Source organism: Elephas maximus, chromosome 7 (genome assembly GCF_024166365.1).
Source record: "Elephas maximus indicus isolate mEleMax1 chromosome 7, mEleMax1 primary haplotype, whole genome shotgun sequence".
NCBI lineage: Eukaryota > Metazoa > Chordata > Mammalia > Proboscidea > Elephantidae > Elephas > Elephas maximus.
Window position 1 is genome coordinate 59078237 of NC_064825.1, and position 15953 is coordinate 59094189.

Here is a 15953-nt window from a genome sequence, read left to right on the forward strand (position 1 = left end):
TTTATTCTATGTTCTCATCTCCATCAGATTTTTGATGACAAGAAACATTTCATGAGAGAAATGCCTGCGAAGGCTTTGAATCATACTTTCAAAGCCTTCAGAAAATCTATGTGTAAGAACAATTGGTTTTAATACCATTTCTTCTGCACCTTTTACAAGTTTCTTCTTAACTTTTCTTTTTTTTCCCCTAAGAAATAAATGTATTTTATTATCCATTTGTCTTAAGTAAAGACAATTTTCTCTCCAAGTAAAAATTTGATCACACCTTCCCGAATCTGCTTGGTCTTTACTCCATAAACAATTGGGTTCATTGTAGGGGGCAGTAGCAGATAAAGGTTGGCCACAATGATGTGCACGTGGTGGGGGATAAGGTGCCCCCCAAAGCGGCGGGTGGAAAAAGTAAAAAAGGCAGGGACATACGTGATGACAATGGCACAGATATGAGATGTACAGGTGCTGAAGACTTTGTGACGAGCATCTGCTGATGACAAGCTCATTACAGCCTGCAAGATCATTGTGTAAGACACTGAGATACAGCAAATATCAAATACACCGATTAGGAGAGAGACCATCAAACCATAAATAGCATTAACCTTGAAACTTCCACAGGACACTTTGGCCACAGACATGTGGTCACAGTAAGTGTGAGGAATGAAGTTACCCTGGCAGTAGGGCAGGTGCTTGGTGAGGAAGGTAAATGGCATGATGAGCATCACACTCCTCAGAAAGGTGGCAAGACCAGCCTTGACGATGACACGGTTGGTGAGGATGCTGGCATAATGCAAGGGGTAACAGATGGCCACATAGCGGTCCAGTGCCATGAGCATGAGCACCCCAGACTCCATCCCAGTCAACATGTGTACAAAAAACATCTGGACTAGGCAGGCATTAAAGTCAATCTCCTTGAGGTCGAACCAGAATATGCAGAGCATATTGGGTACAGTGGTGGTGCACAAGGTGACATCAGTGAAGGACAGCAGGGCCAGAAAATAGTACATGGGCCTGTGCAGAGCCTCCTCATGGCTGATGAGGTAGATGAGCCCACAGTTCCCCACCACAGCGATGATGTACATGAAGCAAAATGGCAGGGAGATCCAGATGTGTGCAGCTTCCAGTCCAGGGACGCCATTCAAGATAAAAAACCCTGGGGTCAGGCTGGAGCTGTTGGCTCCAGACGTAATAGCTGACAGGAGGAGAGCATATTGCATTCTTTAAAAGTGGTGGATCTCTAGACAGGAAATAATTCAAAGATGAGCAGAAAGCTTGGAAACCAAATGTGAGAAAGTGGTTTTCATAAGACATTTAAAATGAGGAGTAGTGACTAAGTCATTGGAATCAGATTGGCCAGCTGCATATTCTACCACTTCTTACCTAGCTTGTGATATTGGCAAGTTATTTAACCTCTTATGCCTCAATTTCCTCAATCTAATGTGAGGAAAATAATTTTTTATCCTCAGTAAGTTGTCCAAATTATTCAGTAAGATAATGTATATAAAGTTCTAAAACTGTGCATAGTAGCCAGTGAATACTTGGTAAATATCAGAAATAATTGTTGTGGTTGTTTGCTTTTGCTATCATTCCCTGTTTCAAGGTAAAGCATTCCAGGACATCATATTTATCTGGGGTCATTTGGGTAATTTCAAATGGAGCTACTCAGCAATGCTCTCACTCAAGTTCTATTGTGTACTTTTGGGTAGGAAAAAAAATCATATTGAGAGAGTGTGAAGTGAACTTTAGAATGTAAATGCTACTTACTAGGACTCCTATAAGGTTAAGATAATGTTCTAATGTTTTAGAGAGAAAAAATGGTAAAAGTCCCTTAATTCTGGAATGAAATTCAGGGAAGTCTCATCCTGCTAAACCCTTCCAAGCCTCCTACCAACTCTAGGTTATTAAGCATTTTGACTTTTGCACAGAGAACTGTTCTCTATGGGATGCCATTTCCAATGCTTTTTTCCTTCTAAGGTAGCCAGAGGGCTCCCAAACCACAAAACTGGAAGGAGGGGACCAGAATTTGAGGATATCGGGAGGAGTAGGAATTATATTGGTTCTGCCCAACTAGCTCGTAAAACTAACACTGGTCACCCACTACAGAAAACTCGCAGGATCATCTAAGATTGATGGTAGGTGAATTAACAATCAATCCACATTCATTAAATCAGAAACAAACTTAGAACCAGTTTTTTCTTCCACCTGCTCAGTAAAAAAATTTTCTCTACACCCTTCCTTCCAGGGGATCCTCAAGGGTGCAAATATATTCTGCTACTGGGTGAGCTATTTATAAACTTTCCTTATTTTATTCAAAAGAAGAAAAACTAGATGACTTAGCATATATGCTAAAAAATAGCAGTTTTACCAGGCAGTCAGACTGCAAGGGTCAAATCTTGTTTCTAATGCTAATTTAGCTGGATGAGCTTGTGCAAGTAACAAACTTTCTTGATACAATTTTCATTACCTTTAAAGTCGGGAGTAATAATACTGCGTACCACCTGGAGGTGCTAGAATGGTTAAATGAGAAGTAATTCCCCCCCTAAGTGACGCCTGCCATCTATTAAGCAATCACTGTATGTTATCTATTATATTATTTACTTCACAGATATTTATTAGTGGTTCTTCCTATGTTAGGTACCATTTCAGTTTCTAGGGATACATTAGTGAGCAAAGCAGACAAAATTTTCTCCATTTATGAAGCTAATATTACACTGGGGGTTGATTTATGTATTCAAGTTTACAGTAATATTATGGGTAAATTATATTCCTCATTTTATGGTTGAGGAAACGGAAGCCCAGGAAGACTTAATAAAATGCATAAGGCCACAAAAATTAAAAACTGATAGAAGCAAGAGCCAACATTTAAATCCATGTTTGTTTGACTTCAAATCCACGTGCTCAATCTGCATCTGTTGTCCTTATTCACTGACCCCAACCCCTAGGAATAGTTGCATAAATAGCTTAAGCAAGTCACGATGAGACAGGAAGTATCTAATTTTCAAGAGGTAGAGAGAAAACTTATTCCTAAATAGTATCTGAGGAAGAAAATAAGACAAATGTATACATTTAAAGAAAGTCGTCTTTAGTTTTGTATAAAGGAGCCTTCCACATAGCAACAGCCATCTGTGAAGACAGCCAAATCCCTGTTCCTGGAAGTGCTCAGACAGATGGTGTAGGCACTTGGTAGGGAACTTATAAGGAGCCCTGGTGATGCAATGGTTAAGTGCTCAACTGTTACATAAAAGGTTAGCAGTTCGAACCCACCTATATGCTTCAGAGGAGAAAAGAGCTGGTGATCTGCTCCTATAAAGATTACAGCCTAGGAAACCCTGTGAGTCAGTTCTACTCTCTGTCATACAGGATTGATATGAGTTGGAATCAAAGCCAGAGCACACAACAATAACAATAACAGGGGCGTTGTATGGAAGGATTTCTATAGTTCCTTCTGGTAACTTTTTTTTTAGAATTGAAGTCTAATGTTGGCTTAATTTCCACTTCTCCACAAAGAACATTCGTACTGGAAGCAGCTCTGATTGACTATATGTCTCCCTTAATTAAGGCAAAAATTTCGTAATCCTCTCATTGAACCCACTCTTGCCTGGACTCCTTCATCTCCAGTGAAGTATGAGGTAGTTTTAAATTTATTTCACTATTAAGGAAACTCTGCTTCCCTTCTTAGTCCTCAAACAAATGGACCTCTTTTCTGGCCGGAGTTAAGAAGTGAAATACTGAACTTCCCATCAACTACATCCCAAGCACTTGTGTTTCTTGTAAGAAAAGCTTTGCATTTTAGGAAAGTAAGAGTCTTTGGGAATTGCTCACCCTTACCTCAGTATCAGCAAAGACCAGACTTCTATGCATGACTGAGACTCTGTAGTACCAAGAGCTCTACAACAATTGAGTCTCAACTGTACCTAGCATTTCTGCACCCTGTCAGCGTTCTCCAGACTTGAGTATTGATAGCTGTTTGGGTCCCCACAGTTGGATATCCCAGAGGGCTCTGGTTAGATGAAAAAGATCCTTTGGGCCTTTCGAGAAAAATACTAAGATATCAAGGTTAAATATCTTCTCCCAAGTGTGGATTCTGACCAAGAGGTCTGATAGTCATAAAAAATTACTTGTTTTTTCCTTTATACTGATTTATAAAATAATTGTCTAAATATGAAATCAGAAAGTTCAAAAAAAAACATTAAAATCTGTGAAAACATCCCCAATGCCAATGTCACCATTGATAATATATGAAATCTGTCTCTCTCTCAAAACAGAGAGTGAGAATTTGGCTTATGGTTAGTCCTGAGTTTATTGGTTAAATGAATGGATAAACCACACACATGTGCATGCAAACACTTATGAGTTTATTTGTAGTTTGGAGATGATGGCAAAACTGCTTTGCATAGATTTTTACAAATATTTTGTTACCTGCTATTCCCTCCTTAATATTTTACTATGAAGGCTGATCCTGAAAGAACTGTAAAAAAATCAAAATACTTTTTGTTATTTCAGATGGTGAACTTCGAAGCATTTCTCCTAAACTTAGAACAAATGTTAAAAGAGCTCTTAAACTAGTCACTGAGAGTGCATCACAAAACACCCCAGAAACTGTAATTCTAACACATTGTTGATGGGAGTGTAAAATGGCCTGACCATCTTGCAGAAGAGTTTCTTATTAAGTTATACATGCTCCACACCTGTGACCCACCAATTCTATTACTAGATTTTTAATGAAGATAAATGAAAACATTTGTCCACACAAAGACTTGTGCACGAATGCTCATACAACCTCACTACCAATAAAACAAAGAATGGAACAAGGATGTGTGGTGTATTCATTCAATGATTTACGGCTCATGAGTAATAAGAAACAAACTATTATACATGCAATGATGAAAATGAATATCAAAAATACTACATTAGCCAAAGAGCCTAGACACAAAACACACATATTATATGATTCCATTTATAGGAAGTCCAAAAATAGGCAACACTAATCTGAGGTGATAGCCATGAGAAAGTAATAGCCTCTGGGAAGGGCAATGACTCACAGCAGCACTTGGAGAGTTTATGTAGTGATGGAAATATTCTTTATCTGGTTTTATAGGGCATTAAATAGACATGTGATTGTCAAAACTTATTAAACTGGGTACTTGAAAGCTGTGCATTTTATTGTATGTAAAGTTTATCTCAATAACAGCCACAAGAAAAAGTACTGGCCTAATAAATGGTATCTAAAAACATACAATAAGCATTATACTAAGTAAAATATTAAAAATATACTTTCTGAGATCAGAACAAACCTAAGATTTAACTATTTTATTCAGCATTGTACAGAAGTCCCATCTAATGAAATGAAGCTAAAAATGTTAAGAACTGAACATAACTAATTAAAACTGTAATTATGGACAACTATACAGAAAAACATGCTCATGAGGAAACTGTACATAGATCAAGAGGCAGTCATTCTTATAGAACAAGGGGATACTGTCTGGTTTAAAGTCAGGAAAGGTGTACATCACGGTTGTATCCTTTCACTGTACTTATTCAATCTGTACTGAACAAATAATCTGAGAAGCTGGACTATATGAAGAACAGGGCATTAAGATTGGAGGAAGACTCATAAACAACCTGGGATATGCAGATGACACAACCTTGCTTCCTGAAAGTCAAGAGGATTTGAAGAACTTACCAATGAAGATCAAAGACCACACAGCCTTCAGTATGGATTACACCTCAACATAAAGAAAACAAAAATCCTCACAACTGGACCAATGAGCAAAATCAGGATAAACGGACAAAAGATTGAAGTTGTCAAGGATTTCGTTTTACTTGGATCCACAAACAATACCCAGGGAAGCAGCGGGCAAGAAATCAAAGGATGCATTGCACTGGGCAAATCTGCCTCAAAAGACCTCTTTAAAGTGTTAAAGAACAAAGAGATCACTTTGAAGACTAAGGTGTGCCTGACCCAAGCCATGGCATTTTCAATTGCCTCATATACATGTGAACACTTGGTTATGAATAAGGAAGACTAAAGAAGAACTGATGCCTTTGAATTACGGTGTCGGTGAAGAATACTGAATATACTAAGGACTGCCAAAAAAATGAACAAATCTGTCTTGGAAGAAGCACAACCAGAATGCTCCTTAGGAGTGAGGATAGTGAGACTATATCTCACTTTTATAAAAGGACATTTTATCAGGAGGGATCAGTCCCTGGAGAGGGACATAATGCTTGGTAAAATGGAGGGTCAGCAAAAAGGAGGAAGACCCTCAAGGAGATGGATGGACACAGTGGCTGCAATAACAGGCTCAAGCATAGCAACAATTGTGTGGATGGCTCAGGACCAGGCAGTGTTTCCTTTTATCGTACACAGAGTTTCTCTGAGCCTGAACCAGCTCGATGGCACTTAACAACAACATACACTAGAAAACGAAGATTTAAAAATGCTGTCCTTTGCAACTATTTCAAATACCTAGGAATTAATTTAACCAAAGATGTGAAAGTCTCCACTGTAAACCTTAAAACTTTCTATGGTCAGGGGTTGGAAGACTAAACACAGTACAGAGATAATTATACCAAAACGATTTCTAAATTCAATGAAATGACAACCAAATTCCCAGAAATTATTATTATTATTTTGGTTTTTAAAAATAAAAAGCTGATACTAAAATTTATTTGGAAATGCAACACGCAACCAATAGCCAATACAATACTTTTAGAGCAACGCAAACGAACAGAAGATCATGGTTATAGGCCAGACAATTTCAGGAGAATACCACAATTTAGCCATTCTTTTATGGATAAAAGTAATACCTTGTTTATGTGCTTTACTCCACATATTTTGGTGTTCTGTTTTGAAAAGGAAAAATAAAATTTTATAACTTTATAATATTAACATTCATTATAAAATTATAGTAATAAAGACAGTATAACTCTGGAAGAAAATAGACACATGGAACAGAATGGAGTGACCAGAAATAAATCCACTGAAAATATGCAAAAGTGGCACTGTTATTCAGTGAAGAAATACCATTTATTTCAGTTAGTGGTGTTGTGTCAACTGGATATCATATGAGAAACACAAATTTTGATTCCTGAACTCCTAACATACACACGAATCAAAATAATGTATGTTGTAGCTTTTCATTACAATGAAAAAGCAACTTATTTCGGGAGATAATATATAAAATGCATACTGAAGACTTCAGTACCAAAATGGTCTTAAAAAGACACAGAAGCTGAGAATGTCTATTTTTCTAATACTTTTCTTAGTTTCCATATTAACAAATTGGTATAAACATTTAGAAAGCATCTTGTAATCTTCATGATATACATACTATTTGTTACTTCCACTTGTCTGTCAGTTTGTCATACTGTGGTGGCTTGTGTGTTGCTGTGTTGCTGGAAGCTATGACACAGGTATTTCAAATACCAGCAGGGTCACCTATGGTAGACAGGTTTCAACAGAGCTTCCAGACTAAGACTAGGAATAAGCACCTGGCAATCTACTTCCAAAGAAGAAAATTGGCCAGTGAAAACGTTGTGAATTGCAGAGGAACATTGTTTGATACAGTGCCAGAAAATAAGCCCCCTGGGTTAAAAGACACTCAAAATACAGCAGTGGAAGTGCTGCCTCCTCAAAGTAAAGTTGACCTTAATGACGTGGATGGAGTAAAGCTTCTGTAATCTTCACTTGTTGAGGTGGTACCACACAAAATGAGAAAAACAGCTGAAACATTCAGAAAATATATTGTAATCTTAATGGTGTACCTACTATTTGTTATGGGTTGAATTGTGTACCCTAAAAACACATCTTGAAGTCTTTACCCCTGTGCCTGTGAATATGATGACCCTGTCTGGAAACAAGAACTTTTGTCTTGTTATGTTAATGACGCAGTGCTGTTTTTGTTAGTTACTGGAACCAAGCTGACCCAGAGTAGAAAGCATAAGGTTTTCAAAGCTGTGATTTTTTGGAAGCAGATCACCAGGACTGTTTTCTGAGGCACTTTTGGGGGGTTTCAACTGCCAACCTTATGGCTAGTAGTTGAAAATTTAACTCTTTGCACCACCCAGGGAGTTGCCTAAAGATTACCTTACCTCACCCATTGCCATCGAGTTGATTCCAACTCATAGCAATCCTACAGGACAGAGTAGAACTGCCCCATAGGGTTTCCAAGGAGCACTTGGTGTATTTGAACGGCTGACCTTTTGGTTAGCAGTTGTAGTTCAACCACTACGCAACCAAGGTTTCCTCTCTAAAGATCACAGCCAAGAAAACCTTATGGTGTGGTTCTACTTTGTGACACACGAGGCCATCATGAGCCAGAACTGACTCAACGGCCATGAGTTTAGCATTTGGTTTTGTTTGTTTGGTTTTTGGTTTTGCAAGATGTGTTACATTGGTCTTTCCTTAAATCGTCATAATAGAATAATTTTATCTGTGTCTTTGAGCTGATGGACATACGTATTTTCGTTCTCATTCAAAAACTATGCAATGAGTCCAGATTCTAGGTTTCATGTTATGCCTCAGCATTTCACATAAATTCCCAATGCTGAAAGCATATGATTAAGTAGGGTCTTCATATGGACAGTGAATTTTCATCTCCTGCTTTCCTCTGTGATTTCCCTCTTTTATTCCCAGAATCTCAAGATTCTATTCTTGCTTTTAGTTTTGCTCTCTATAGTTTCAAAAATACACTTAACCAGCGTTTCTGTGTTTAGAGTATAGGGCTATACACATATATTCAAGCTGACATTCTGATTGAAAGCCCTAAATCACCGGTTGAGCAGGACCTAATAATAACTTGGAGTCTCTGGGCAGAGCAAACAGATAAGCACTCAACCATTAACTGAAAGGTTGGTGGTTGGAATCCCCTCAGAAGCACCTTGGAAGAAAGGCCTGGCAATATGCTTTCAAATGATCAGTCATTGAAAATCCTATGCAGCACAGTTCTAGCCCAACCTACAGGGGTCACCAGGAGTCAAAATCAACTCAGTAGCAACCAGAAGATGATACTCTAAGTTATGCTAGCACCTTTATCACAACATAATTTCAGAAAACTCTGCATTATATAGCAGTCTTCAACATTTCTAGTAGAAAAAAATTGCATACTTTTCTAATGTCTTTCAATGATGTACTTAAGTATTTATAAATGTACATTTTATAACTGTCAACAGTGGTATGAAGTTTGGATTAGCAAAAAATTCACAAAACTCAGTAGGTTTTAATCCAGAATGAGGTTTACTTAATCCTATAGAAAAATACAGGGCACGGAAATCAGTGTGCACAGAGTATTCAGGCTACACAGGGACCCAGCAGAGATCCAGAGGTAGCCTCTTAGCTGCTTCATGTTTTGCTGCATGGGAACAGGGCCTGGTTACAGAAGACAAGGTCAATGCTTGTGCGTGACCTGGGGATAATGTAAATTAGCTCTGAGCCATCAACACCTCTTTGGAGTCAAATTATAGGAAGGAATTTTCCACTGTGCTTCAAAAAGAAAATATTATTGCTATTATGTAAAATACCTCAGCATGCACTTCCCCAAGTTGTTTCACTTCTGTTTTAAAAAATTTTTCAAACCAATTGATAGAGATTTTACATTTTTGTTATCATGAGCGGGGAAGAGTTTGCATTTGGCAGGGAATAGGAAGAAGGGCTTAGAAGAAGGAACAGTTAAACTCGGATAGCTGCAAAAGAGTTTACCAGTAAAGGTAGAACTGTTTTGCTTATTCGTCAGCTCTGGCCTTTTACTTTCTAAGTGGCTTATTTTCAAATATTGCTATAAGATTGTGATTGCTATAAGATATGCTATATTCTGCATATAATCGAGTTGATTCTGGGCTCATGAAAGAAACAGCAGCACATAGTTTGGAGACGATTATCCTCTACAGCGCTGCTAAAATCTCTGTACTGTAGCTCCGGGTGTAACGATATTGGGACGTTCAGCACACATCTGGTGTTTGACTGGAGTGTAAGAATGGGAAAGATGGAATATGAAGAATGTAACAGAAGACTTGAATGTTGGCATGTGATACTAAACCCAAAGTTGTCTGTCAAAAAAATGGGCAGTTAGTTCTATACAGTAATTTCTGGCAATTATTTGATGAGCCTTAAAAACAAAACAAAACAAAACCATTGCTGCTGACTCATAGCGACCCTACAGGACAGAGAAGAGCTGTCCCATAGAGCTTTCAAGGAGTGCCTGGTGGATTCAAAACTACGACTTTTTTGTTAGCAGCCGTAGCTCTTAACCACTAGGCTGTCGGGGTTTTCTGGTGAGGCTTAGACAACTCACAACTCTAATTTGTGTTTATAGAATAACAGTACCTAGTTGTTGTTGTTAGTTTTTTTTTGGGGGGGGGTTCCGGTATGTGACAGGCATTGTTTTATAAACTTTAGATGGATTACTCATGTAATTCTCACAACCACCTTATGAGAGAAATACCATTATCTTCTCTGATTTATAGATTAGGGACCAGAGGGACAAAGAGGTTAAATAATATGCCAATGGTCATATGGCTAAGAAATGGTAAATTTGAGAACCGAAGCTTTGTGCTATTGTCGTTTGGTGCTGTCGAGCCGGTTCCAACTAAGCTACCCTATGTACCACAGAACAAAACACTGCCCAGTTCTGCAGCATCCTTACAATCCTTGTTAGGCTTGAGCCCATTGCTGCAGCCACTGTGTCAATCCATCTCATTGAGGGTCTTCCTCTTTTTCGCTGACCGTCTACTTTACCAAGCATGATGTCCTTCTCCGAACCTTTGTAGCGGGGATTAAAAGTTGACACCTTTGATAGTGATGTGAGGCTGCCTTACTTTGAAAATACAGGCTAATTCATTTTCGTATATATGAATTACATTTTTACCAGTGACTACCCAGTTGTTCTGTTTCTAAATTTGTCAAAGCTGATAAGATATCTATTTTATTTTAGCTATTGTAGAAAGTATTATTTTACTGCACTGATTAATTATGGTCAAAAGGTTGGAGTAGATTTGAGTGTAAAAGAAGTATAATAAGGAATATGTAATTTAAAAATAAACATTTCACTTACTTAACAGCAAAAGATGTATTTTTGGAGAGAATATCTCTTCTCTACAATTGAACTAAGATTTAATGGACAATGAAATAAATAAGACTGTCTTAGCATTTGGGGGTGTGGTTGAGAAATTTTGTCAACTGTATCTAGCATTTTTTTTCCGAAATAATTTTAAAGATCATATTGACTAAGCACAAAAGCAGATTATTCATCCATTCATTCATGTATCAAACACATATTGTATAGCTACTAAGTCCCAGGTCCTATTGTGGGCATTGGAATTAGAGTAAAACAAAACAAAAGACAAAAAAGTATTGTTTCCTGCTCTCAGACGAGATAGGAGTCAGACATTACATGAATTGTGAAGGACAATCATCTGAAGTAAAAATACAAGGGGAGATGAATGACTTTTAAACTAACAACTAAAGGATAAGAAAGATTATTAAGATGAAGAAGAAAGAATTGTGAATGATGGGACATTCCTGGTGGAGGAAATGAAACGTGCAGTCTCTCCCTGGACAAAGAGCAAATTCCACCCATAAGTAAGTGTTTTTTTTTTTTTTTTTTTAAGACGGAGAGGGACTACTCACTGATAATAAGTCCTCTGACAGGCTTTATAAAGCATCTAACACAGAACTTCAGCTACCTAGCCAAGAAACGGAAGACCTGTTCCTACTAAAACCACTGCAAGAGCGCAAAGCTTTGCATAGTAAACTGTTCTTTCTCTTTTGCTACAGCTCATCCTCCCTCATATATCCACCATTCCTATCACTTTGGAACTTTGTGGGGCAGTAGTTAAATGCTGGACTGCTAACTGAAAGGTAGGCTTTGGAAACCCACCAACTGATCTGTGGGAGAGAGCTATGCCAATCTGCCTCCATAAAGAGTACCTTGGAAACCCTATGGGGAAGTTCGACTCTGTCCTATAGGGTTCCTATGAAGGAATTGACTCCATGGTAATACGTTCATCACCTTTTTTTCCTCTTTCTCTGCCGATGACACTGAGTTCTTATTCCTCGGTCATCTTCTCTTACTGAGTATATACTTCCCTTACACCTGTCCAGAGTGGGATAGCAATTGGTTAATTCTGTAAAGCCAGCCAAACCAAAATGTTCATAGATTTTACTGGTGAATGTCTTCTATTTTTTTACCACCACTTAGCAAAGATTTATAAGACATATTCCATATCTCCTTAAAAAATCTCTCAGAATTAACTTTGAATAATTACTTGTTAAAAATTTTTCATTACTCTATTTACCACTATTCTTCATTTAGATCACACTGATATAAATATAGGAATATAATTCTTCTTGATTTTGAAAAGCCAAGGAAACTTAGATAAAATTTTTTTTTTTTTTTGTAGACATAACTAAAACAAGGTGCACAGAATTGTGCAGCAAAAGGAATAGTGGTGGTAAATGGAGTCACTAAAACAAAGGTGTAAGACCTTTTTACATAGACTCTGAGATGCCTTAATTTATTATTACTTAACTCCAAGAATACGTTTTCAAAGGATCAGGATATCCTTAACTTTCTTTCTAATGTACATCACGTTTGAGATTTGTTTGACATGCAGAATATATTAGCAGCCTAAGCAATACAATTGCTTCCTAACAATCTAGAAATTACACTAATGTGGAATTCTTTTTAAGAGAGAACTCCTCTAATACAGGTGGCATATCTTTTATTTAATTGTTTCTTTTTATCATTGATAGGGTGCCACTAAAAAAATCCAGTTAACATAAAATATTCAATAAATCTTGCTTTCTGGAATGAGACATCTTTGGTTTAATTTCACACTCACGAGTTTTCTCTAAAGTATTTTTTGTCTTCCCTTGTATTTTGGTATTAAATCATCAATTTATTTCATCAAGACATCTTCCTCCCTAAAAAACAATTTCATAACTCCTTCCTGGATCTGCTTGGTCTTGACTCCATAAACAATGGGGTTCAGGGTAGGAGGCAACATCAAATAGAGATTAGCAATAATGATATGAACATGGTGGGGAATGTTTTGTCCCCCAAAACGGTGAGTAAAAATAGTGAATAAGGCTGGAACATATGTGATGACAATAGCACATATGTGGGAGGTACAGGTGCTGAAGGCCTTGTGACGAGCATCTGCAGATGACAAACTCACCACCGTCCTCAGGATCATCGTGTAAGACACTGAGATGCAAAACATATCAAAACCCCCAATCAGGAGAGCTGCCAAGAGACCATAAATAGCATTGGCCTTGTAATTGCCACAAGACAGTTTGGCCACAGACATGTGGTCACAATAAGTGTGAGGAATGAAGTTGCCCCGGCAGTAGGGTAGGTGCTTGGTGAGGAAGGTAAATGGCATGATGAGCATCACACTCCTCAGAAAGGTGGCAAGACCAGCCTTGACGATGACACGGTTGGTGAGGATGGTGGCATAATGCAAGGGGTAACAGATGGCCACATAGCAGTCCAGTGCCATGAGCATGAGCACCCCAGTCTCCATCCCAGTCAACATGTGCACAAAAAACATCTGGACTAGGCAGGCATTAAAGTCAATCTCCTTGAGGTCGAACCAGAATATGCAGAGCATATTGGGTACAGTGGTGGTGCACAACGTGACATCAGTGAAGGACAGCAGGGCTAGGAAATAGTACATGGGCCTGTGCAGAGCCTCCTCATGGCTGATGAGGTAGATGAGCCCACAGTTCCCCACCACAGCGATGATGTACATGAAGCAAAATGGCAGGGAGATCCAGATGTGTGCAGCTTCCAGTCCAGGGACGCCATTCAAGATAAAGAACCCTGGGGTCAGGCTGGAGCTGTTGGCCCCAGACATAATAGCAGACAGGAGGAGAGCATATTACATTCTTTAAAAGTGGTGGATCTCTAGACAGGAAAATTATTCAAAGATAAGTAGAAAGCTTGGAAACCATCTATGAGAAAGTGCTTTTCATAAGACTTTTGAAATGAGGAGCAGTGGCTAAGTCATTGGAGTCAGATTGCTAGCTGCATATGCCACCGCTTCTTACCTAGTTTGTGAAATTGGCAAGTCATTTAACCTCTTATGCCTCAGTTTCCTCAATCTAAAGTGAGGATAATAATTGTGTGAACCTCAGTAAGTTGTCCAAATTATTCATAAGATAATTATATAAAGTTCTAGAACTGTGCATAGCATCCACTGAATACTTGATAAATATTAGAAATTATTGCTGTGGTTGTTTGCTATTGCTATTACTATCACACCCTGTTTCAATATAAAGCATCCCATGACACCAAACTTATCTTGGGTAGTTTGTGTAATTTCAAATGGAGCTGCTCGGCAATGCTTTCACTCAAGTTCTATTGTGTACTTTCAGGTGGGAAATGTAGTATGATATTTGAAGATGCTAATCATACTGAGAGAATGTACAAGTCAACTTTAGGATGTAAATGCTAGTCACTAGGACTCCTTTAAGGTTAAAATATGTTCTAATTTTTTAGAGAAAAAAAATGTATAAGTCCTTTAATTCTAGAAGGAATTTCAGGGAAATCTCATCCTGCTAATCCCTCCAAGCCTCCTTCCAACTCTAGGTAACTAAGCTTTTTGACTTCTACACAGACAACAGGTTTCTATGGACTGCCATTTCTAATGTTCTGCTCCTGCTAAGGTCCCAGAGGGTACTCAAACTACAAAACTGGAAGGAAGGGACCAGAATTTGAGGATGTCATGAGGTGTAGGAATTCTTGGTTCTGCCCAGCTGACTTATAAAACTAAATCTGGCCATCCACTACAGAAAACTCTCAGGATGGCTCAAGAGTGATACCACATAACTGAAGGATCAGTTCACACTCATTAAATCAGAAACAAACTCAAAACTAGTTTTTCCTCCACCTCCTCAGTAAAATATTTCTCTTTACACCCTTCCTCCCAGATGGTCCTCAAGGATGCAAATATATTCTGCTACTGGGTAAGCTATTTGTAAACTTTCCTTATTTTATTCAAAAGAAAGAAAACTAGATGACTAAGTGCCTTCTCTCTGAAAATATAATAGCAGAGTTTTATTGGGCAGTCTGACTTTATGGGTTAAATCTTGTTTCTAATGCTAACGTAGCTGGATGAGCTTGTGCAAGTATCAAACTTTCTTGGTACAATTTTCGTCACCTTTCAAGTGGGGAGTAACAATACTGCATATCATGGTTAAATGTGAAGTAATTCCCTCAAGTGATGCCTGCCATCTATTAAGTAATCAATGCATGTTATATATTATAATATATTATTTACTTAACAGGTATTTCTTAATGGTTTTTCCTGTGCTGGGAACCATTCCAGTTTCTAGGATAAAATAGTGAACAAAGCAGACAAAATTGTCTCCACTCGTTAACCTAATATTTCATTGGGGATTGATTTATGTACTGAAGTTTACAGTGACATTCTGGGTATATGTTATTGTCCTCATTTTATACATGAGGAAATCAAAACCCAGGAACACTCAATAAAATGCATAAGGCCACAAAAATTAAAAATTGATAGATCCAAGAGCCAACATTTAAATCCATGTTCCTTTGACTTCAAATCCACATGCACAAGCTATATCTGTTGTTCTCATTCACTGACCCTAACCCTGAGGAATAGTTGCATAAATAGCTTAAACAAGTCTCAATGCGACAGGAAGAATCTAATTTTCAAGAAGTAGAGAGACAGCTTATTCTTAAGAGTATCTGAGGAACAAAATAGGACAAATGAGTAAAGTTAAAGAAAGTCCACCTTTAGCTTTATATAAGGGAGCCCTTACATAGCAAGAGACATCTATAGAGACAGCCATATTACTATCCCTGAACTCGCTCACACAGGTGCTGTATGGCAGCTAGTGGGAAAGTTTTGAGGAGCCCTGGTGACACAATGGTTAAATATTCAGCTGTTAACTGAAAGCTTAGCAGTTTGAACCCACCTGTATGCTACAC

At 38.0% G+C, this 15953-nt stretch overlaps 2 protein-coding genes across 2 annotated transcripts; both read right to left on the reverse strand.

The window, feature by feature from the left end:
• Positions 1-221: 221 nt before the first annotated feature.
• On the reverse strand, positions 222-1208 carry LOC126080054 (olfactory receptor 52N2). Its single transcript, XM_049891371.1, has one exon. The coding sequence runs from the start codon at positions 1206-1208 to the stop codon at positions 222-224; it is 987 nt and encodes a 328-aa protein (XP_049747328.1).
• Positions 1209-12888: 11680 nt separating this feature from the next.
• On the reverse strand, positions 12889-13848 carry LOC126079265 (olfactory receptor 52N2-like). The gene has a single exon (XM_049890187.1). The coding sequence runs from the start codon at positions 13846-13848 to the stop codon at positions 12889-12891; it is 960 nt and encodes a 319-aa protein (XP_049746144.1).
• Between the last annotated feature and the right edge of the window lie 2105 nt (positions 13849-15953).

Excerpts from the sequence above, each read along its gene's own strand:
- LOC126079265 (XM_049890187.1), bottom strand. The coding sequence starts at position 13,848 with ATGTCTGGGGCCAACAGCTCCAGCCTGACCCCAGGGTTCTTTATCTTG.
- LOC126080054 (XM_049891371.1), bottom strand. The coding sequence starts at position 1,208 with ATGCAATATGCTCTCCTCCTGTCAGCTATTACGTCTGGAGCCAACAGC.